Source organism: Hippoglossus stenolepis, chromosome 3 (genome assembly GCF_022539355.2).
Source record: "Hippoglossus stenolepis isolate QCI-W04-F060 chromosome 3, HSTE1.2, whole genome shotgun sequence".
Lineage (NCBI taxonomy): Eukaryota > Metazoa > Chordata > Actinopteri > Pleuronectiformes > Pleuronectidae > Hippoglossus > Hippoglossus stenolepis.
The window spans coordinates 20,350,102-20,374,920 of NC_061485.1; the positions used below are offsets into that span (position 1 = coordinate 20,350,102).

A 24,819-nucleotide genomic window follows, 5' to 3' on the forward strand; every position below is an offset into this window, starting at 1 on the left:
TCCATGTCTGTTCCATAAAAAGGAGTGCTCTCTGCTGGTTCTTTTGTTCCTCGAGCCTTAATTGCGATCTGAAAAGCAACAGGTGTTTGCCCATGTAATGAGTCAGTCGTGTGAATGGATGGCAACATTTAGCACGTTGAATAGCGGTGATTCCCATTTGAACACGAGATTCTTCTTAAGAGACAAAACAGAGATCTCCTGAGAGTTTTGTTCATTATGTCCCAGACTCCGGTGTTAAAGTAATCACTTGACAAAAGCTGTTGATGGTTTTTCACAGCCATTCTGCGCAAATATACAGCCATGATTTCAATGAATTGGGAAATATTCATCTCATAAATCCTTTCAAATATACAAAACAAGACAAAAAAAACGTTAGATCCAATGTATTTGTGGTAATTTAAGCTGTTTTCAAGCATGAATTCTGGAGAATGTCCCCACAATCGGAGTCCGGAGTTTGTGTTTCACTCATGAATAACGCAGCAGGAGATTCTCCGCTCAGACGCACTCACAACAACACAGAAATCTCCGGAGTGTTCAGGTGCGGGTTGGTGCAGCAGGATGTAATGTTCAGAATTCACTCTATATATTACTTGCATGCATTACTGTTCCTGCATTTTCAGCAAGCCAAGCACCAAACATAACCTGGTGCCTGTCCAGATTACATTTATGTATGAACTCTTATCCACCCAATTTAACAGTTTCCCTGGAGGGGTGGGAATCCAGGGGAAGGAGATGTCCGTCAGGTGAGCAGGCTGCCACAGTCAAAAGAAAAACTTTATCAGTTCAAATTAAAGCGTCACTGGTGCAAATGATACTAATGCCGACAATACTGCACCACTCCCATATCCTAACAACCACGGGGGAACCATGCATGATCGAGTTGGGGAGAAGGGTGAAATGAATGGGTTGCTGCAGAAGAGCCTCCTCATGACAGCCAGGTGGATTACAAGGTGCAACAGTGCATTCTAGTGGCCAACAGGAGAATCACAGGACGTGTCCGAAGAATGAGCTCTAGTTAGTGGATTTGTATTGGGCTTTCATTTAATGTAAAATGTTTAAAATTTTCGCAATTTACGATTAGTTTTTTATTTAAATTAGTTTAATCCACAGTGACCTGCTCCTTTTCATCTCTGTTGCGACCAGCTGAGATTGAACATGTTTTATGTGTCTGCTGCCTTCCTAATCTGAGGAATGATCATGACACGAGGGCGATATTATTAACACCAGATTATTTAATAATGCTTCACCAATGCTGTAGAGCGTGCGTGCGTGCGTGCGTGCGTGCGTGCGTGCGTGCGCGCAGTTACATCCATCCATGCAGAAAAACAATCCCAAACTCAGAACTAGTGGCACGCACATACCTGCACACATGGTCAGTGCACACATTCACTGGAAAACACCCAGCCATTCATGCACCGAGCCTCTCTCACAGTATTCCATATCATGCACCTGTGCACACACATTCACATTAAATTACATGAGTTCATATGCACTCACGCAGGAGGAAACACACAAACACCCGGCTGCATCCTCACAGGTATTTTATCGTGTATGTGTGTGTTTGTATGGGTTATTGTGGCGTTGATGAGCCACTTTTCCACCAGTGACACTTATAGGTCAAAGTCTTAACTTACCCTGTGAGAGCCACATGTGAGGGATCCCTCTCAGGACGGAAGTGCAACAGATGCCGCGCTACAACATTGATTAGAGGATGTTTTTTATATAATGGGAAGGTATGTCAATGTTGTGAAAACGTATGTATTTAAACATAAGAAAATGTCTAATAGAAATTAAGGGAGCAGCAATGACAATTGAAATGCAGGAGTTATGCTGGTGACTCTAAAATTAAAAGGTCAAGATTTGTGCTTTTGATTATGATGTCTTAATAACCATTGGACAAATTGTGATGAAATGTAGTACAAGTAAATACACATTAGGTTTTTATGTAGCACCAACTTCAGGTCAGAACTTTAATTAATTAAATGATTCAATACTTGACACACTGCCACTGTCCCCAGCTGCACTTTCAGTTTAGTGCTTTTTACTTCCGCCAAGGAGGTTATGTTTTCCTCAGGGTTTGTTTGTTTGTGTTTGTCTGTCTGTGAGTCAGCAGCCTAACACAAAACGTAAAGGTAGGATTACCATGAAACTTGGTGGAAGGATGTGGTATGGGTCAGGGGGGGAAAAAACTTTCAGTTGTACTGTATCTAGGTTTTTTATTTATTTTGCAAATCCAAATAAAAATCTAGATCTAGTGGATATAAACTTGATTTCATTGGGTGTAGGGTTTTTACTGCCATTGTGTAAGCAAAGCAACTTGCTGATACAGTATCAACTCAAACCACTTATGTAACCAAATGTCATGAGTTTCACAGTAGCATTTCCTCTCACACTGACCAATGTACGCTGACACATTTTTTTTTTTATGCCGCAAACTTTTTTGTCCTCACACAGTCAAAATCGCTCTTGTATTGTCAGTTTATTCAGTACTAATAAAAAGTTTCTCCAAGTGTTATTTTGGGACTTTTGACAGCCAGAGACATCCTTTTATATTGTTTTGCATTATGTCACCTAGTGTACCAATGCTGAATCTGAATGCAGGGACCATGCATAAGTTGCGTTGAAGTCTGTTTCCCCCATCGAATAGTGATTCTCTTCCATTGCACATACTGTTGCCCTCGACAAGGCAGCCTGAAGACAGCTGCTAAGGGTCAGCTTCAGAGGTCAGTTTTGTAGAAAAGTGCTGTTAGGGGTTGGGTAGACATTTGGTCGGAGGTTCGGGTAAAGGGATCAGGAATCAATGGAAACAGCCTCAGACATAGATGAACTTGTGAAGGATGACCATATCCTAACGGGTCGTCCTCATCTTCCGAGGAGGCTGTGCGAGCCAGATGTGGCGCGTTGCTTCTCATTAGAGGCTAGAGCTCTCTCTCTCTTTTCCTGCTAAAATAAATGCTCTGTATGCGACAGCTGGATTTGAGTACTCAGTTAAGTGGAAGAAAATGAATCAAAGCTCTTGCCATCTTTTTTGACAATTTGTCTAATTCTTGTCTGGTATGTCCATTTGTGGTGGAAGAGGAGGAACAGAGCATGTGAGAGAGACACGGAGAGAAAGTGTCTTTGGACCAGCTGCACAGCAAATCTGTTTATTCTGCACAATTTGGCATCAAACACAACAGACTGCTGAGTGCCTGCTACTGCTTGTGGTGCCCCATTAAAATGGAATTTATTGCTGCCTTAAGAGCAAGTCCAAATTACACATTTTTCCCTCTCTGCTCCATCCTCCTCCCTCCCTCTCTCTCTCTCTCTCTCTCTCTCATTTGCACTTCTTCTTTTTTCTCTGACTGTGGTGACGTTAGTGGTTTGGGTTTCTTTTTCCACTCTTCTAGCAGCAGTGTAGCTGTCAGACACGTGGCTCATTACAGAGCAGGTACAGCAGGTATGCCCACCTACCTGTCGCCCATCACGGTCATCTCCTCTGTCACCTGTGAGTGGCGCTCAAACATTAAACTGATGAGTGCCCGGCTGCTCGTCGATGTGGTGGCATCTCATGCAACTAGCACCTCACACAGGCAAAATCATTTTTAGGATGTGTCCTTCACTCTCTCCTCAGAGGCGACAACTGAACATGTAGACGTTCTTGTCATTTGCAGTAAGGCGATGTTATGTGGCCTCTTTTAGAAGATTGCTTGTGTTTGACAGACTGAAATAATCCATTCCTAGTTAAGCTTTAGGATATATCATATAATCAGCCTGAAAAGCTGTTACCCATTAGTTTACACTCGCAACCAGACATTGAACTTATGCTGTAAAGAGGGCGTGAACTCGGGGCCCACATCTCGCTCCATAAATCTCTCCAGCTAATGATAAATTCATATTTAATGACCGTGGCCATCGTCTGGAAAGGAGGAGCATTCTTTCATTATTGCCTCTTCCCCCTGCTGCTTGGTCGAGATAATTGATTTTTCTGTGGTAACAAGGTATCGACCATGCATGGTAGCCGGGCTAAGACGGCGGTTCGATTCAAAGGAGGGAGAGGGAGCAGGGGGGTTGTGAACGAGGGATGAAGCCACAGAAGAGATGGAGTGAGAGAGCAGGGGTATTGAAGCTGAGAGAAACTCACAGGTGGGTGTATTTTGGACAATGACTCTTTTTTTCCCCCCATCTTCTGGGTTTTAAAGGCAGATCGTAGTTTGGTATTTCAGTGTCGTGCATTTCATTTAGCAAATGGAAAGCATATTGATCACACAGTCTGTCACATAATTCACTGAAAACAGTATGAGAAACAAATCTGGAGGATCACTTCTGCAGCACATGCTTAGCCTGCTAAGGAGGCAGCGTGTTAGTCGTGGTCGTCATGTTTATAAATCTGCAGCGTTTCACGTTTTCTTCCCTAAACTCAGTCGCTGCTTCTTTTCCCCAGAACATTTTTATGTCACTTGAAATGCAAATCTGTATGAAGCGTGGCCTCATCCACCAGTAAATCTTACAAACTAGCGAGTGGGTTTTGCAACACAGAAACACCGCTGGCAAGTGAAAAAATATATACAAGTGTTCTACAAACAAGACATGTAAAAAAACATTTGTCTAGTGTTAACACGACTTTCTACTTTAACAAACGTATTGATTAGGTATATGATCAGATGGGTGGATTTGACTGGCACCTATTGAGCTGACATCTCTGAGGTGCTGACATTATTGGCTCCGGCCTCGAACAGACAGCCCCGGACACACTGTACATGCTGCTCAGCGAGAGCTTGACACCTATAGAGCGTCAATACCAGCGATAACTGAACCTTATGAAATTGAATAATTTATTGATCGTACGCCGCTTCCAGAGATGGTAATAGCACTGTTCTCTTCTTTGGCATCACTGCTTGCAGTTCACTGTATAAATAAAGGAATTAAATAGTGCTGTTGTTGTTGTGTGTTTACTAGCTTACATTGTAATTTATTTAAGAGCTCTTAATTGGACTAGTTACTCATTTGGCCCTCATTGGTCCCACAGCAGAGCAGAGCTCCATCACTACACACTGGGGCATGCTGGAATGTGGAGCTGCAGAGACGCACTGTACACAGCCAGCTGTTTGATGTCTGCAGCCTCCGAGCGTATGCTGCATGGTACAGCATAAACACACAATCCCCCCGATGAGAGGACAGATCGACACACAGGAGACCTTATTTCAGGCTAATGAACTATTAATGTTGATTTGAAATTCAAAAATTTTTTCGAGACTTTTCTCTGCAGTCGTTTGTTGCTTGTGTTTGTCTAAGTGTGTGTGTGTAACAGTCAGAAAGGAAGCAAGGAACAGGCTAATTTGGATGAACTCTGCTCACCATATTTTCATTTCTCCCCCAAACAGCTGGGCGTAGATCTCAAAGGGCCTAATGTGCTGCCGAAGTTCTGTATTGAATGAGGCCATATAAAATGTATGTCAATAGGTTCCGCCTGAGCTCAGCTCTCTCCACAGTGAGCTGTTAATGGAATAACTATAAGATGAGTAAATGATCCCTGCTTTAATTCATAATGATGTTGGACCTCATCGCCTGTCCACTCAGCTCAATAGATTATGGAAATAGCTGTAATGACTATTTGAACAATGAGCCAAATTGTATTATCATTCAGTGCCATGTCAGCTTTGGAATAAATGCTGTTGTGTCTACGCTCTTTCATTTAAGATCTTCAACAATGGTTAACACTCAAATTAGACGTTGAAAATCAAGATGAATGAACATTGAGGGCTACAAGAATACAGCATTAACATCCTCAAAGTTAATTGGGCAACACAAAAACGTGTGCAGGTGTAAGATGGTTGTTTTGATGTTGAATTTCTGCTAATAAAACCCACACGATGTACGATGTTTTCCTCACATCAGGCCTCATTTCAGCAGAGCTCCTCGTCCCACATGCATGAACAACACCCACCAAGACAAACCATCCAGTCTTTTGATGTTTTATTTTTAACTCCACTATGGATTTGTGTGATCTTATTTGAGCGAAGACAAAAGGAATTGACAATATTCAGTCCACAAGATCTTAAGTCAGTTAGACAGCATTTCATTAGAGAAACAATATAATGGAAATATTGTACAAGGATGTATAAAATACATATAAAACAAAGCTGTGTTAAACGAGCCGACAACCTAAAATAATCCATATTTCTGACTGGCACTAGATTTGGTTTTAACAAAAAGGTACCCACAAATAAGGAGATCTTAGACCCATCATCACGCTTAAATCGGGAGTTTGTCAAAGTGACATTTTCTCCAGTGCGTTACTGGAGATGTAACCGTACCAAGAAAACTATTGTGAATACAAATACTCAACAGTAACTGAACAGGCTGTAGAAACTCTAGATTTTATTTTGTTATAACCACACAGATGTCTCAGATCCTCTTCTTTGGTTAAGGTTTGCATATTAAAAGTGGTGCAACAGCAGCCTCTAGTGGTCTGTGCTCCCAGGTAGAAAATATTCAGATTGTTAACGTACATTCATACAGTGCAAAAAGCAACGTTATTCCCATTCAGTGTCAGTGTTTACAATGCAGTATTGTTAAAGTAGAAAATTCATGATTGTTATTTCACGCCACACAATCAACATACATAAAACAAAATGATAAAATCAGGAAACTGGTGTCAGTTTCCAAGACAACACAAGTAAAGCCAAAAGGACACTGGCCAATAATATGATTTTTCTTTGTCCGATGCAGTAGTGTGCTTTCGCATCCCTGTCGCCGTGGTTACAACCACAGATTCAAAGATGGATAAACACCTATGATCAAACAACTTAGGAACATCAATGCCAAGTGTTATTAGAAAATAACGATCATTAAATTGGTTTAGAAACCATGGTTAAACCTCAATCACATACATGTGACCAGTTTTGGTCAATAATAAATCGTTAGTACTCACAAGATATAAAAACAAACTTTAAACACTCATGCAGGAATCTTTCCACAGAAAAAATAAAAACATATGGCAATGAGGTTAGAACACTTCAATAAAAAAAAAATCATTGTTTTTTTTGCATGCTTAGATTTCCCACGTGATTATACATTTTGTTATTGCAGTAGGTAAAAAATACAACATGGGTGAGCTTCTTTTTTTTCTTTTACCCTTCATTACTTGAGCTGTGGAGAAGAGAAGAAGTTCCCCTGGCGGTGAGAGGCAGCTGTTGATCTGCTCTTGCTCCCAAATCTAAAAGAGGCGGCGAGGGGAAGATGGTCATATTTTAAGCTTATTAATCATAATTTCAGCAAAAAATAGCAAGTACCCCTGAAGATAAATATTTATAGGTAAAAAGGGGAATGCAGTCTTCATATGAGAATAACTAATCATTTTATAGTTTACTCAACATCAGGTTGAATATTTTTGTTCAAAGCTTAAAATTGAACTGGAGGTGATGATTCTTTAAAAATTAAATATGCAAATGACACGAGCTTAGCACAAACAGAAACAATCTTCTGATGATCATATTTTAAAAAATGATATAATCACTAAGTAAAGAATTTATATTTTATATTCATGGCCCCACACAAACAGTTGTTTTCATTTCGTAAATTGATTAGATCAGATTTTCCGGACTATGTGGCCGTTTACAGTCTGTGCTTGACTGACATCTCACCCACTCCTGTATTTAAAAGACAATCTAAATAATTTACACAATCATTTGAAATGGGAAATAGTATCCCGGCCAAAGCTGTGGCATATGAAGAATGCAGACCCTCTTTATTTCAGTTTTGTGTGAACAGAAAGTGAGTGCGAGTGAACTTACAAGGAGGTGCTGGAGAGGGTCTGCTTCATGCGCTGGGACAGCGAGCTAGAGGAGGGTGTTTTAGCCATCATCTGGTGCTCTGGAGTGGTCACTGGTCCCAATATGCTCACTACAGATAAATTAAACATCAGTACAGACTATTCTGTTAATTATAAAGCAAAGAGGTTGTATCCATTGACAACATTTTAAAAGGAATTTAAATCTCAAACTTATGTCCTGCCACAACTAACAAACATCAATCGCATTGTCTTCATCTCGTGTTATTCAAGTGATTTCATCATGTATATTTCCAGTGTAGCTGTCCGTGCTTTACCTTGGTGGTCTGGAGTTTCAAACTGGTGATTGTCGTCCATGGCTGTATTATCTGGAAAAGCAAACTGGCTCCAGTAGCTTTCTTGAATACTGAGCAAACGCTCTATCACCTTGAGACAGAACCAACATGATTTTTCATGAAAGCTTGTCCAAAGAACAAAAACATTGTTCTCAAAGTAAACAGGCACACGCACATATATACAGTTCATACTGACAAATCAGGTGCTACTTTACACGTTACCTTTGGTTGTCTACTTGTGTCATTCAGGATGGTCATGGGGGCTGGGTTGGGAACAGCATGACCCACGAGGGTTGGGCCAAAGACCCTGGCCAGGTTGTGCACATCCATTTTGTTATCCACATACTGTGACACCCTGGGGGAAGAAGTAAATAATACATTTCACAACGTCCTTTTCAACGGTGCATGCTGACCTGAATTGCAGAAATGTTAGAGGTCACAACAAGGTCTATGCTAGCGTAGAAACAGGATAAAACAAAAGCCTTTTTGAAAGGTTATAATTACTTTTGCAGGTGAATCATCATGCAGGCCAGAGTGTCTCGGTTGGGTTGAGGCAGCTCACTAATCGTATGGTACAGCATGGCCAGACTGTTGCCATCATCCTGGATTTCTACAATGACATTAACACCAGTCAGTTAATCTGCCTGTATATTGCTGTTTCCTCTATCCAAATGAGGTCATTTAATAAATCAAAGTATTTGCTCTTAAGCAATAAAAAGTTTGAGATGTATAAAGACCATTTTAGATAACAGACCACCCATAAGCGATTCAGATTCAGAAACTCACCTGCTGCTTCCATGAAGGTTTTGTTGAGGTGGAAGGTGAGCAGTGGCTCAGGGAGGTTTCTGAGGAAGTCTTTGAGGACACCTGTAATAACGTTGATGTCTTCTACTTTGTTAAGCCGAGGCAGAGTCTTTCCTCTAATCATCTTCTCTTTCAGCTCTTTGACCAAGCGCTCGTGGCCAGAGAGTCTGTACAGGCCAACCTGCAGTGAGGAAAAGATAAAAGCAACCGTCATTGTCTGGCTGTGAAGGAGATAACCAATTAGAGAAAGGATTATCTATTAGAATTGCTTAAGGGAAAGGATCGCAGCATTAACATGATGGTGACAAGTAAACAGGGACTTTAATTAAGTCAGCCTCACCTCATGTAGACCTCTGTGTTCAATCTCCTTAATGCAGTAGATAACCAAAGCTGGGATCTTTGGGGATGTGGCTGGAGCAAAGTCAGCGAGGGTGGACTACACACAGAACACATCAGTTTTCATGTAGGTAACATGAAAATAATAGAACATTTTGATATTGAAATGCATCATAAAGCAATGAGAAAATGTACCTCTGTGTTAAAGATGGGAGTGCTAACAGATGTGGGGTTACAGGGCAGGGGACAGCGGTCACGGCATTCTGGATGAGTCACAACCCTGCAATCCTGACAGCGAAGGTAAATCTTTCCAAACTTTGTTCTTCTTCCACAGGGTGCACAGAATTCAGACCTGATCACCTGGTGATGGATGGGACACAGTGCGTAAAGTGGGTAAGTACATCAATTCAATTTGTATAGCGCCAAATCATAACATACATTATCTCAAGGCACTTTACATTGAAGGTCAAGACCTTTACATTTTTTATAGAGAAACCCAACAGTTCCCACAATGAGCAGCACTTTGGCGACTGTGGAGAGGAAAAACTCCCTCATTAACTGGGAGAAACCCCTAGCAGAACCAGACTCAATGTGGGCGGCCATCTGCCTCAACCGGTTGGTCACACACCAACAAGATGACACAGCTCACCATTCTGATGTCAGGAGAAATACACCCTAAGTTCTCGTTCTTACTGTTTTAGGGATGAACTGGTGCTTCTTTCCTCCTTTAGATTTGGGGGTTTGGAGTGATGATGGGAAATCTGACACAGTTGTGCTGGGGGCCTCGCTGGCGGTCTCAGATTGGTCTGTAGTGGTTGTATCAGCCCACGCTGGAGCAACTGCAGACACAATCTCACATTAGTCGAATACCAAAACCAGTAAAAAAAATGAACTAACAAAACCCTACTGGAAAAATTGTAATAGGGTCAGAATCATTTATTTTTTTGTTCCCAGGTCCCACAAAATATTTTTTTATCTACAATATTCTTACCACTTTTCTTTCTGCTGCGTGTCCAGTACGGCACAGTTTCGATGGTGGAGACAGTCTCAACAGTGCCACCATTGACGGGCACAGTGATGGTAGTTTTGGCCACGATAGACTCATTCATCTGAATTATATATTAAAAAAAGATGTTTAATCGTCTTATCAGCAAACTGATTTTATTTTACTGAACTTTATATGTTTACAGATGCAGTCTGTTTTGCAGATGTTTGTGCTATGTGTTAGATTAGGCTGCAGAGGTCAGCATTACCCTTTCTGGCGTGCGTCCAGTGGAGCGACGTTTCTTCAAAGCCTGTGGAGGAACTTCAGCGAGTTTTCTGGAGGAACGCTGTGGAATGAAATTTAACTTTAAATAACACTTTCTTGTGGCTTGATAAATAGCAAGAAAAAGACCCTTAACCACATTTATCCCTAACCTGAAACAAATGCTAAAAATTACAGTATCATTAATGTAAACAAAGAAAATATGAGTTAAGGAATCACTAACTCGCTTCTGCCGTTTCTGCAGTCTTACAGTCTTCATCGCAGAGGAGTCCCAGTCCTAGAAGACAAGTGCAGAGAAAGACCATAGTACTTAGTTAATGTTCATGAACACTATTGTCCCACGATTTGAGACTCAAATCATGAGTTATCATACAATTATATACAGGAAATTAGGTCAATATACCAGAGAGTCATCCGTTTGGTCGTAGCTAATGTCCGATAGCAAAGAAGCTGATTCATCGATCCTAGTTAACCTGTAAAACAGATGAAAGTCAGAATTTAATCCCACAGTATCCATGTTAATGGGGAATTAAGTTTTGCCCTGGCAAACTAGTAGTACATATACATTAGTTCTAATATAGGAATTAATATTTCACATTAATTATATCCTCTACAGTGGACAGTATACACAGCATTCTACACCTCTGTATGGTACAGAGTGTAGTTAAACGAAGTGCTACACTACAGTATCTTTACGATATCAAAAAGATCAAGAAAAGAGTAGACAACCGAGTTATTTGAAAGTCTAGAATCATCATTAGCCTCATCAGTACTGTTTCAGAACCAGATTAGAAGGGTCTGACCTTCTGCTGGAGTTGAGGTTGCCTTTAGCAGCCTGTGCTGCCTGGGAGTGAGCGCTGAGAAAGGCCAGGGCAGAGCGCTGCTCCTCGCTCAGGAGGACACTGTTACCGTTGTCTGATATTAGCAGCTCCCTGATCAACTGCAGCTGACGTTCCTGAGAAAGAGGAAAACATGTTATAATTAATATTTTCTTGTTGGCAAAAAAAAAAATCACCTAAAAAAACTTTACAAAGAAAAGTTACCATTGCATTATTTAAAGATACATTTTCTTATTTCCATATTGCTATGTACAAGAGCTCAAACAATAGAGCGAGTAAATGAGAGGGCATGTAAACTGTAAACACTGTTACACTAACCAGCTTCTCATAGAGTGTCTCAGCCTTCTGCCGCCGGCGGATCTCCACATCCACCTGGTTGCGAGCGTGCTTTAGTTTGACCTCCAGCGCTCCCCTCTCAGTCTCCGCTTTTGCCAATATTTCTTGACAGGAAACCAGCTCGTCGCCCGCCCGCAGCCACTTCTTACGGCAATCCTCAAAGTTCATTGCCATCTGCAGGAACTCTGAATAAGACAATGGAAGAAAATAATTTTATATTGAGGCTGTGAACCATATTGTATTTACCCAGCAGTAGTTATGTGTAGTTGGTCGCCATTACAGCTGTTATCATGCAAATTACTGCCAGACAAAGCACAAAAAGACAAAAAGTTTCCTGTTGTAAAGTAACAGTGCTTTCGTGGAAGTGAATGGCATTATATGGGCTTTTGTTATGGAAATGCTCACTATACCCAGGCCCTTTCATTCTTAACTAATAAAACAGAGGCCGTATACTGAGCACTGTATCTGCATTCACTCAATGGTTAATAATTCAACACTCCACTTTACACATGTTGGTATTCAAACAGTACAAAAACCAACATCTTAGCGCTGCTAACACCAGCACATGCCACGGCAGAGTGGTTTCACTACACTAACACAGCGACAGGCTTCTGAAGTGACAAATACCAACACAACGTGCGGAAATAACTTACGTGGTTCAATGCCCTCATCCAGACCGTCCACCTGAGCCCTGAGACTCTGGAACTGGTTGTACAGGTTCACTGTAGACGACTCCATCCTGTCTCACTGCAGCTGGATCAGACACAGATAAACTTAAACTAACATGGAGAACATGTGGATGATGCCTCAGATCGTACGCATTGTTGTTTCGGTGGTTTCCCAAAGTGGTTCGCACTGAATTAGCAGTGAATCGTTACAGGTCACCCTTTGTAGCACGAACTTATTGTAACGTTGTGCACGTCTAAGTGCGGAGTTATTAACGCTGACACGTGTTATCTTCCCCGTGTTCAAACCAGCTCTCACAGGTTCATTAACGATATTATGTCACGGCTGTTCGAACCGCTCTGTGCCTTGTAGCACGCTAACGTTAGCATCGTCACATTAGACAGGAGTTGGTTTCGTGTCGCTCGCGCTGCTAAAGAAGAAATCACAACACGCACCTGTACGATGTTTCTCCAGTGGAAGTGCAGCTGACACGTACTGTCCCGCCGTTCAGTGTTAACGCAGCGGTTAGGAGATTGATTCCCTCTCCAGCAGCAGCAGTGACCGAGCCACACCTGTCTGACTAACTTTACACATTCTTCTTCAAAAGTTCAAAATCAGCGCCGGTTTTCTTCCTCGCCGGCCCCTTTTGAGGAGGACCGGCTGCTCTATCGCCCCCACACTTCCTGAGTTGTAACTGCAGCGGGGTTGTTGAGACATTTCCACTAGTTCCTCCTATTTCTCTTATTATCCACCTTTAGTCACTGAGGGGTTAGATGTGTCTCAGCATATATACATGTATAAATATATATGTCAATCTGATTGTTATGATGTATCTCTGGGTGACACATATATGCAATTTATGTATATTGTAAAAACATCTTCTGTCATCCTAGTGACATGGGTGATGAGTCTAGTGATGTGATGACATTAAAAAAACAATAGTAAGATGTTTCTCGGCATAATTCACCAGTAGAAGATAGCTTTATGAGATAATATGTGACACATCACATGATGCTGTATATAATTATTACAGATGACCTCAACAGCCTTTGAAATACAACAAGCAGCATAACATGAAATGTCATTGTCTACGTGCATTTTCTTTAAACAAGTTAACATATAAATAATTGTATTACTTTAAAATGTAACAATTTTTTAATTGACTGACTTGATTAAGAAATTAACTTGTCCATCCATCCATCAATCCATCCAACAAACTATCCATCCATCCATACGGGTTATCCTTTGAGGGTCAGGGGGATGGAGCTGGAGCTGGCGTTGGGGAAGAGGCAGGGTACACCCTGGACATGTCCCTTGTGTATTACAGAGACAACATACAGAGACAACCAACCATTCATGCTCACATTCAAACAGGCTCTAATTAACCTACCCCAATATTAATTTATAAATTATATTATTAATCTCTCTTTATATTGTCCAGATCATTACCAGTTCATGAACTGCAGTCTTTTTTTTTGATTAAACACAAATTTGATTGCCATATGTTATTTTCTGTATCCATTTTTTTTTTGCCGAAATAAGAGCAGTTTTTATTTCAGTTGAGTCATCCTAGTGTCTGTTAATCCTGCTCACCTGCTGTGTATGAAAATATGCACTGCAGTGCTGCAGTTCCTTCAGTGTGAAATCATAACATCCTCTGAAACACTGTGGGCTGGCCTGGCACATAGGATGCACACAACAGCATCATTAATCAGCCACGGATGGCATATCTAGGAGCAACAGCTCTACTGTGTTCATTGTTCAATATTCAACAAGGATAACACAGACACACACACATGCACCTCATTCTACAGTTGTGAGGACATTGACATAATGCATTCCCTAGCCCCTCAACCTAAGATTACATTTACATTACATATCATTTATCTGATGCTTTTATCCAAAGCAACTTACAATAAGTGCATTCAAACCCCAAAGTACAAACCAAGAACAGCAAGAATCATGTAAGTACAATTAGCTTTAAAAAAGCCAAACTACAAGTTCAACTTACTAACTTTATATATATATATATAAAGTTAGTAAGTATAAATATAGGATGACTCAACTGAAATAAAAACTGCTCTTATTTCGGCAAAAAAATGGCATCTATATCATAGTGATTCGATATTACTAATGGTGTTAAGATTCTTACCTCTGACCTAGACAGAATATATATATATATATATACACCAGAGTTGACGATGGTTATTAGACCATCATCTTCTTAACCAAGGTGTAGTCGAAAGAGATGTGTCTTTAGTCTGCGGCGGAAGATGTGTAGACTTTCTGCTGTCCTGATGTCGGTGGGGGGCTCGTTCCACCATTTGGGAGCCAGGACAGCAAACAGTCATCATTTTGTTGAGTGGCTAGGTGTCCCTCGCAGTGAGAGAGCAGCAAGCTGATTGGCCCATGCAGAGTGGAGTGGACGGGCTGGGGTGTAAGGTTTAACCATGTCCTGGATGTAGACTGGGCCAGATCCGTTCGCAGGGGAGTAGTGTGAGTGAACTTAGGTTGGTTGAAGACCAGTCGAGCTGCTGCATTCTGGATGAGCTGCAGAGGTTGGATGGCACCAACAGGTAGAGCAGCCAGGAGGGAGTTGCAGTAGTCTAGGTGTGAGATGACCAGAGCCTGGACTAGAACCTGTGCTGCCTTCTGAGTGAGAAGGGGACGTATTCTCCTGATATTGTGCAGCTTGTATCTACACAATCGGGTTGTTGCAGCAATGTTGGTGGTAGGGGAGAGTTGACTGTTGAGAGTCACACTCAGGTTCCTTGCGGTCTGGGTGGGGGCTACCACAGAGTTGTCGATGGTGATGGTAAGGTCATGGGTGGGAGAGCCCTTCCCTGGAAGGAAAAGTAGCTTGGTCTTGTCAAGGTTAATTTTCAGGTGGTGTGCGGACATCCACTGAGAGATGTCAGTCAGACAGGCAGAGATTCGTGCTGCTACCTGTGTTTCAGACAAAAGATCAAATTAGTTGGGGGTCATCTGCATAGCTGTGGTAGGAAAAGCCATGTGAGTGAATGACAGAGCCGAGAAAGTTGGTGTACAGAGAGAAAAGGAGGGGACCCAGGACAGAACCTTGAGGGACCCAAGTATTGAGTGGACAAGGTTTTGAGGCAGATATTCTCCAAGTTACCCGGTAGGTACGGTCTTTGAGGTAGGATGAGATCAGGGAGAGTGCAGAGCCTGACACCCAGATCCTGAAGGGAGGAAATAAGGATCTGATGATTCACTGTGTCAAATGCAGCTGAAAGGTCCAGAAGGATGACCACAGAGGAGAGGGGGGTGCTCTAGCAGTGTGAAGTTGCTAAGTGACAGCAAGGAGGGCAGTTTCAGTGGAGTGGCCTGCCTTGAAACCAGACTGGTGAGGATCAAGAAGGTTGTTCTGGTGAAGATAGGAGGAGAGTTGATTAAAGATAGCTGGCTCGAGAGCTTTGGAAAGAAAGGGAAGAAGAGAGACAGGTCTGTAGTTATTTACTTCAGACAGGTTGAGGTTGGGTTTCTTGAGGAGAGGGTTAAATCTTGCCTCCTTCAGAGAGTTAGGGAAACAGCCAGTTGACAGGGAAGTGTTAATAAGATGGGTGATAAAAGGAAGAAGGACGGGAGCAATAGACTGGAGAGTGTGAGAAGGAATGGGGTCAAGGGGGCAGGTGGTTGGGCGTTCGGAAGTTACCAGGGTAAGAACTTGATTGGGAGAGATGGGGGTGAAAGAGGAAAGGGGATGAAGATGAAGATGTGGTTAATGGAAAGTTATTTTCAGAAGATGGATTGGAGAATGAGGAGTGAATGTGATATATCTTTTTTGTAAAGTAGTTGACAAAGTAGCTTGGTAGAAGGATGGAAGGAGGAGGGGGACTGGGGGGGTCAAGGAGATTGGAAAGTAGTTTTTTGGGGTTGGAAAATGAGGATTGTATTTTTGTTTGATAAAAAGAGCTTTTGGCTGCAGAAGTAGAGGCAAAGAAGGAGGAGAGAAGAGATTGATATGAGAGCAGGTCATCAGAGGGTTTCGATTTTCGCCATTCTATTTCTGATGCTCGCACGGTGGCTCTGTCGGCGCGCACAGAGTCAGACAACCACGGAGCTCGGGAGGACTTGCGCACCTGTCGTGAAGTAAGAGGACAGAGACAATTGAGAGAGGAGGACAGAGAAGAGAGGAGAGTGTCTGTGGCAGATAAAGGATGTATGAGTGAGAAAGAGTCAGATGAAGGGAGGGCAGATAAAACAGATGAGGTACTCAGATTGTGAGAGTGGGAGAGAGTAAGAGATAAGGAAAGTGGTCAGAGGCGTGAAGTGGGGTTACAGCAAGGTTGGGGGTAGAGCAGTTTTTGGTGAAATAAGATCAAGGTGTTTGCCATCTTTGTGAGTAGGTGGGGAAGGAGTGAGCAAGAGAGCATAAGAAGAAAGTAATAAGTCAGATGACTTCTCTGTCTGGATGTTGAAGTCGCCAAGAAGGACAAGTGGAGGGCCATTTTCTTGATGTTCGAGAGGAGGACGTCTAATTCCTCCAAGAACTCTCCCAAAGGACCTGGTGGACGGTAGAGGACAACAATGTTTCATTGTACCGGATGAGTTACAGTCACGGAATGAAATTCAAAAGAGAGTGGAGTAAAATGTGGCAGCGGGTAGAGAATTTGGGGGTGATGAGTAAACCTGTACCACCATCTCTACCAGTGGGTCTGGGTGTGTGGGTGAAAGAGTAGGCAGAGGAGAGAGCAGCAGGGGGGGATGTGTTGGCTGGTGTGATCCAAGTGTCAGTGAGAGCAGGGAATTCAAGTGATTGGTGGGAAGCAAAGGGTGGAAAGGTTATGGTACTGTTGTGAACAAGTGCGAGGCTTATAGCATCTACGAGAAGAAATGCGAACAGGGACGGAATATATACACATATCTGACGCATCAAATTCTGTTTTTTAAACACCAGAGTTGACGATGGTTGGCTACCGCTGTGCTGACCACACCCCTGATAATCAGTCAAACAAAGCACCTGGTGGTAATGGCCCAGCAATTGAAACTCACCAAAACAACAGCCCAACAACAAAAGGCACTTCCCACCTTAAACAGTGAAGAGGTGAGTTTAGCAAATATTTCCTTATTTTACCAAAGCTGATAAAGGACAAAGTCTATGTACCTCATAGGTAGAAAGTAAATTAGAATCCAAGTCTTAACCCTCAAACAGCCCATTGAATTTGTGAGGACCAGCCAAAATATCCTCACAATGTTGGTATTGAACCAAAATTGGCCCTCATAACTATAGATATTATACAAAGCACTTACATGTAACACTTGTAGTTTGGCTTTTTGAAGCTAATGTACTTACATGATTCTTGCTGTTCTGGGTTTGTACCCTCATGGTTGAATGAACTTATTGTCTATATTGTCTGTATAAGTTGCTTTGGATAAAAGTGTCAGCTCAATGATATATAATGTAAAAAAGACATCCGCATTTGATTTTTTTAAACATCTCAACAATTGACTGTAACTGATTTATGTCTATGATTAATTTAATACATTGGTTGTTGGATTAACAGTAAATGTGTGTGTGTGTGTGCTCTGAATACTGCTGGTCTATTAGAGTTGACTTGAGATAATAGGATCATTCAGTCTGTCTGTCTTTATCAATTATTCATCTCTATATGTACATTTCCTCCAGTCACAAATCCTTTAACTGCCATCACTCACCTTTTACAACCATCACTGTTTGCACTTTCCTGTACTGAGTGCATTGTAACTGCTATCTGCGAGAATAATCATCCAAACACTTTACCAAGCGAAAAGCGTGAACAAAATTATATCACAAATCAAAGCACTTCCTTTCAAGACATTTTTTCATTCACCATAATGTTTTAAGTGCATGTTTATAAGAAATTGATTTATTATTTATCATATTAGACAACATACTGTCTATGTACCACTTTGTTGAGTTTATTCAGACAGGCAACATAAATCATCGTACATCCTCACAATCATATAAAGTGTTGCTCACATTCACTTGTACTAAGATACCTGCATGTTTTCTGTATGAATAAAGACTTCACAGATTTTCTGTTGTCTTTCTAAAAGGTGCATGGATATTGCAACAACAAGGTCCATATTTCAGGAATGAAAAAAGTATCAGGAGGCTCTCATGCACTGACGTTCAGAGGAAGCACCTGCAGATTGTGCTGAGCACAGGGTTAGTCAGTGGCACCGGTGGAAGGGTAATGGATCCACAAACAGCCTCATGGGGAACACTTGGCAGATAAACATCTACTTAGGAAGATGCACTGAAGCAGAACACACCCTCTATATATCCTATGCATATATTGTACAGAAAGCAAAGTTAGGTTTAAAGTTCTAACAAAAACAATACAAGCAGTTTAATGTAGTTTTTCCCACTGATACTTAGTTTCTGTGCACTTCGGTGTATGCACCATAAAGTGAGAACAGTGCTTCTGTTGCATGGAAACAAAATCATCCTTATCTTGCACTGTCAAGGACAAAATAACATCAACACCGAAAAATGCAATGCAATCCAATACATTCGCAAGGCAATAAACTTTGGTATTGTAAAGCTTACGATGCTACATATCTGTTAGATTTTTCATTTAATTTACTGGGCATTTTGAGTTTGTGGGTACTGATATGCAACCTTGTACTTTACATTACAGCTTTACCTTAGAGTTCAGTTAACACCTCAGCAAAAACTGAACTTATCAAGCTGTACGAAGGTACTGTTTGCTGTGGAGCAATCATGTTGGATTCCATTATATTTGACAGGTGTATATGTTTTCTATGAACCCCCTGTTGATTTTATAGACTGGCACCAAACCTGAGTTAACAGGAGGTTTTTAGAAAATGGAATGTCTACTTTCCTCATCTGTGAGGGGAAGCCAGATGAATCTGTTGGTGCTAAGTGAGTCTGCAGGTATATGGAAAAGCTTTGGCCGAGTGAGTCTATAGTGAGAAGATAATGTGCATATGGTGCACTCCAAACATCCCATCAATTGAATTACAAGTGGAATCTCCCACTTAGAGCGTGTTTACTGGAAAGGGCTCCCTCTTTCCTCCACTGCTCCAGAGCCAAAACATCCTCATCAACAACAACATTTTTATCTTCCATTTCTTGAAACCTGACACCTGGTAAACACTCTGTCCCACCACCCAAACACATTCAGGAGTGGATTAAACAGCTCATATTTTCCTGTTTGAAAAATGGGAGGGAACTCTATAAAAATACCACTTTTATTGATTTAAGCTTCTGCACTACTGTATATTCTGTTACTTTAAGGAATAACAAGAACCCTCAAACTAAAAGAAAACAAACTCTCCATTCGACTTAATCCATTAAAACATGTCCTGATAAAACTATTATTTTCCAAAGAAGTAAAATGAGTCCTGTAGTGGTCCAGCAAAGAGGAGTCAGGCAGTGTTCAAGGCTGAAGCTGATTCACAATGTGTCTGTAACAGTGTAGTTTCTCAGAAAAGAGCAGATGAAATAAGAAAATAAAAAGGAAAATGAAACTCTGTATGAGTTCATCATAAGCTAAGAGTTATTCTAGAATAGTTTTAAATCATCTGTAATTACTACCATATACAGTGACCTGAAAAGATTGTGAACACAAATCATGAAATCTATGACTGTAAATAGAGAAAAGAAAAATGGTTTCGTACGGCAGATAACTTTCTATTTGTTGTTACTACATGAGGGAGGAACTCGGAGTTTTCAAAGTAAGCTTTAGTTCCTCTATTTTTGAAGTCATGAATAATGGTGCTGCATGCAGAGAAATGTAAGGGGGTGCTGTCTGTTTATTTATGTCACACTCTCACTAACCTCAATCTGAATACTGTGCAAGTTCCTTGGTGCAGTACATCGCTGCTGAAAATAGATAAATGAAAACAGGCAACAGTGTGGGCAATCTGTGATTGTCTTCATGAGCCCATGGTGCAAATAGGAATGACAATGATGAGAATGATGGCCACCCCAGTGGCAATGAGTGCAGTCAGCTTGCAGACCTTGGCCCGGCGCTGGTCGGCCTCTTTGCGCCTGAGCAGAGCATCGTAACCTGGAGTGTAGATGTCGTCCATCCAGAACTCCATGTTGTTGGGGTTTAGAGACTCCTGGGCCTGGGGAACAATTATTTAACAGCATTTTAGACCAAATATTAACCCATATGTACTGAATATAAAGCACAATCTAAACTATTCTATTAACACCTTATGCATCACTAGTTTGTATTTTACTTACTTACCTTGCATCTGTATGATGCATGTATGTTAGGCCACTTATTCCCAGAAATAAAAATCAAAAGAAAATGCAGAAAGCAAACCCAATTTAGTTATTTTTAGATTAAAATCACTGACCTAATATGATAATTATTACAGGAAAAAAAGGACATAAATGAATTTTTTTAATTAGTCTATCCCTTTAAAAGTCATCTATTCTTACCTGTGCATCCAAAGGGGAGATCCGTGCCTCTCTGTCATCTACAGTCCAGATGGGCCTTCCTCTCCCCTCAACCAGTCTGGTATCCTTAATCTTCCCAGAGTTGAGCCCCCCTGTCAGACTGCTGTCTTTGTGGCGGAACAGGGATGAGTTAAACACTTGTTCCACCAGACTGGAGGACTTATGGTTGAGGAGGTTAGTTGTGCTGCTCGACTGATCTGTCTAGAAAGAAAATGGACCAAGCATATATTTTATATTTACTGTATATACAACCTTTAAAAGTGTTACTTTTTAAATGATTGGAGGCAATGTTTACAATATTAATTAACTAAATACCACCACCAAACATGCATACTAGTTTGAATTGATAAGGTGTGTTTTTTTGCAGCCATGCCTAAAAAGCATACTGCAAAAGTTTGAACCATGGATACATACGGTGCACATAATATATTTTTGCCTTCATACTGGATTATAGTTAAATCTGTTTAAGAAGTGATGGTCATATGCTGAGAAACCCATCTCTCCTCTGACAGTTCGAGAATATAGAATGTAGAATTTCCCTACCTGTTCAATTTTCCCGTGTGAGGCTTTGGGATCTTTATTTTTTGAGAATGACACCGTCCAGTCTCTTGCAGGGTTAGAAACCTTCAGATGATTGGAATCGGGGACTATTTTCTCTTCAGGCTGCGTTTTGGAGGCACGACGAGATGATGCATCTTTCTTCCCTTCTTTCAACCCCTTAGAATCAGCCAAACCTTGGACACTTTCTGTTAGCTCCCCAGCAGTGTTCCAGCGGCTCCAGTCCAGACTACTCATGCTGGTAGCTGGAAACAGATCCCCAGATACTGACAGAGGTTGAGGTTCCGATGACTCAGAAGGAGTCAGAGGGTGGCTCATAAAGGAGGAGACACCACTGAGAGGCTCCAGCCATCGCCCACCGCTGCCTTGTCCACTGCCACCGACAGGCAGCTGGATCTTTTCATCCAGTCGCTGCAATGCAGAGAGCACCTGGGAGATCTCGGCCTTCACATCATTCAGTGAGTCCAGTTGTCTTTCTATCTGGCTCATACGGAGCAGCAGCTTACAGACACTGGTCTTCAGCCCATCGTCAGTGCTTTCTAAAGAGTGGAAAAGCCTCTGAAGTTGACCTAAGCGACCACGTCTGGCCTCAGGTGTGTCCTGGTTGATGGCCCCTGTTGGATCGCTGGGGTGCAGGACTCCCGTAGAACCACACATGCTTATGTCATCTAAGAAACGAAAGATGACACTGATGTCATCCTCACAAAACTCGGGGTCATCTAATGAGGTCATGAAGGAGAGGCGATCAGCGTGGACCAGGCTACGAAGGCGCCTCGTGTCCGGTGGGTCTGTCTGGGTTCCCTGAGCCTTGACTCCGTCACCTCCACTTGGCAATCCACTATCCCCACTCTCACCTCCTGAGGACCCCAAAGCAGGTGTTGATCTCCTGGGAAGTTGCCCTCTTTGTGATTCTATGCCAATTCCAACACTGCCTAAGCCTATCCGGTCCTCTAGACTGTGGCTCTTGTTGCTCCAGATTGGTCTATGATTTCTGGGAGGTTGCAGGTGTTGAGGGGAGCACTCTGCAACAGACCCAGGTCCGAAATAAGTTGAGTCTTGCAGGTCATCAAGGCTTTCATGTTTAGCCCTCGGCTCTGGCAATTGTTGGACTGTTGCAGGCGATGCGTAAGGATTTGGGATTGTTTCAAAACTGTGATTGTCAAAGCCTTTCTTTAAAATGTTGGGACTAGGAGACTCACTGTTGACGGTCACCTGGGGTATAAGAGGCGGCTGGTTATGGAAGTCCTTCCTAAAGACGTTTCTCTTCTGGTCAACAGACGATGCCGGTTCAGGTTCAAACACTTCCAAAGGTGCAGAATCTCCACTAGACTCACTGTCCGTCTCCAAAGGCAGGTACATATTCTTCATGACCTCGTTGGGGATTTGACCACTAGAATACAAGAGTGTTGTGTGAGGCAAGTCGAAAGACACGGCCCTCGCTCTGACTGGAGGGGAGGACACAAGGGAGAGGGGATCGGGGGGAAGACTTCCTCGCTTGCGGGCAGAGTAATTCGATTTCGGAATCAGCAAGTGCTGGTCGATCGGCCTTCCTCCAGAATCCGAGTGGGCGCGTGCTCTTTCTCGACCAGAAATGTTCAGCTGGTGGATTCCAGGCAGACTGGGGCCTGGGTACTGGTCAACTGGGAGGATTGCCTGAGCTCTGATTGGCTGAATGTCGTCTGGAGCCCCACCCGTCATCTGAATAAGATTGAAGATAGTTACAATGTCAGCAGCGACGCCTATGGGAGAGAGCCCCTGGCCCCTGGTGGAAACCCTGTCTCTGAAGAGAGTTGCTGGGAAACAGGGGTCCCGGCTGGCAGCAGCAAACAGCAAACTCCTGAGCTCAATGAGGTGCTCGAGGTCAAAGCGGGTGCTGACCATGCGGCAAAGATCCTGGAACGTCAGCCACTGGCGCATATTGGCCAGTTCCTCCAGGATCCCCAGAAGGACCCCGGGGTATTCCTGCTGCAGGTTAGCCATGGCTGCTCACCTGAGGAAAAAAACAAGGCAGTCAGAAAGGAAAAGCAAATTTATTTGTATGGCAGCTTTAAAAAAAAAAAAGGAAATTGAAAAAGATTTACTTAACATATGAAAAGCCTTTAAAGCAAGAAATAAAACTGACATAAGGAGTACAAAAAGTATGATTGCAGGAAAGTCCCACATCTAATCTGATAAATGCAAGTAAATCTTAATACATGACGTTAATAATGTTTTTTTCTTCTCCTAGTACAAGAAAATAAATAATATATTTTTTATCGTTTCTGGGAAATATAATAGTAATATTAATATGAAACATGTCGCAAAAATATATAATATTACGCATTAATAAGAATAATAAAGTAATAGTGGCAAAGTATTATGAGGATGTTATTTTGTATTGCTGTATCATTATGATTGATGTCTTTATATTGTCTTAATAATGGTAATAACCCGGTTATGTGTTGTAGTTTTTCACTAAATTACAAGTGTTTACAATATGATACAATTTCATTATCAGTATGTATTTAGTCAACATTGTGTTACTGCCAAAGAATTCAGTTTACATGGTTGATGGAAAAGGTTCTTTGAATGATAATTTTCAAAGCGACCTTATTTTTGGCCCTAAAATAACCGATCATCTGATGTGATGACGCCGTCTCACTGCGCACATCTTTACCTCACTGGACATTTTTAATCCCCTCATTTCTATTAACAGCTTCAGGGCAGAGTCTAAACTTTACTGAGCGAAGGAAATACTGACGTATCTTCAGAGATAATGTAATCAGGTCACATTAACAATCTGAAGATAAGATCGGGACAGAGAAGGCAATATTAAAAAGGTGCAACAATCTGTACTTAGTCCTATTTATCAGCTAGGACAATAATAAAGACATCATGTTGTAAAGGTAATGTGGGTTTTAAATGTCTTATTAAAAGTGTAGCTTCAATGGAGCATCGACACTTACCTGAATCTATCCAAAGATAATTACAACCACGCCTGCATCCATCAACACTGACAAATAACATCCAGTTTTGCGCCAAAAGCGTAAATAGATCCAGGTCATCTCATGCTGTCACACTCGTTTCATGGGCTCCTGTGTTTGTAGCAGCGACTAGCCCAAAGCCCAGGCAGCAGAGGAGAAAATCAGAAATCAGGTCATCTTCCCACAAGTCCCTGCAGTGCCCTCAGGGACCTCAAAATACATCCAAACGGTTTCCCCTCACCAAAGATCAGCAATGAACACTCGCAAAGTCAACAATACACCCTCATTTCTAAGAGATACACAGGAGGAGAGGCACATTCTCAGCAGGACACTCCTGTGTGTGAGTGAAGCAGAATCAGGAGTATATTTTCTCAGGGTGCCACAGCAATAATTGGGTTTGCGTGCAAGGTGAGCATACAAATAAAGGTCAGATTAAAAATTTATGTTCACTAATTGACACTCCTAAAACTCTAAACTGACAGTAAACCTTAAGACACAGGGTGA

At 41.9% G+C, this 24,819-nt stretch overlaps 2 protein-coding genes across 3 annotated transcripts; both read right to left on the reverse strand.

Annotated features, from left to right (window-relative positions):
• Nucleotides 1–5,940: 5,940 nt before the first annotated feature.
• LOC118105502 (rac GTPase-activating protein 1) lies at nucleotides 5,941–12,984 on the reverse strand. 2 transcript variants are annotated; one of them, XM_035153351.2, is made up of 17 exons: nucleotides 12,810–12,984; nucleotides 12,342–12,435; nucleotides 11,671–11,873; nucleotides 11,317–11,468; nucleotides 10,917–10,986; nucleotides 10,737–10,790; nucleotides 10,500–10,577; nucleotides 10,238–10,355; nucleotides 9,940–10,085; nucleotides 9,442–9,606; nucleotides 9,251–9,346; nucleotides 8,893–9,091; nucleotides 8,611–8,716; nucleotides 8,329–8,461; nucleotides 8,089–8,197; nucleotides 7,776–7,884; nucleotides 5,941–7,198 (listed from the first exon to the last, which is right to left on the reverse strand). In XM_035153351.2, the coding sequence occupies exons 2-17, from the start codon at nucleotides 12,424–12,426 to the stop codon at nucleotides 7,123–7,125; spliced, it is 1,899 nt and encodes a 632-aa protein (XP_035009242.1). In that variant the 5' UTR covers nucleotides 12,427–12,435; nucleotides 12,810–12,984; the 3' UTR covers nucleotides 5,941–7,122. The 2 variants fall into 2 exon arrangements, with proteins under 2 accessions (XP_035009242.1, XP_035009241.1); XM_035153350.2 differs by having other exon boundaries at nucleotides 12,342–12,441; nucleotides 12,810–12,983.
• Nucleotides 12,985–20,004: 7,020 nt separating this feature from the next.
• Nucleotides 20,005–23,332, reverse strand: LOC118105170 (major intrinsically disordered Notch2-binding receptor 1). Its single transcript, XM_035152638.2, has 3 exons — nucleotides 21,338–23,332; nucleotides 20,777–20,995; nucleotides 20,005–20,454 (listed from the first exon to the last, which is right to left on the reverse strand). Exons 1-3 carry the CDS (start codon nucleotides 23,330–23,332, stop codon nucleotides 20,260–20,262), a joined length of 2,409 nt encoding a protein of 802 aa, XP_035008529.1. The 3' UTR covers nucleotides 20,005–20,259.
• Between the last annotated feature and the right edge of the window lie 1,487 nt (nucleotides 23,333–24,819).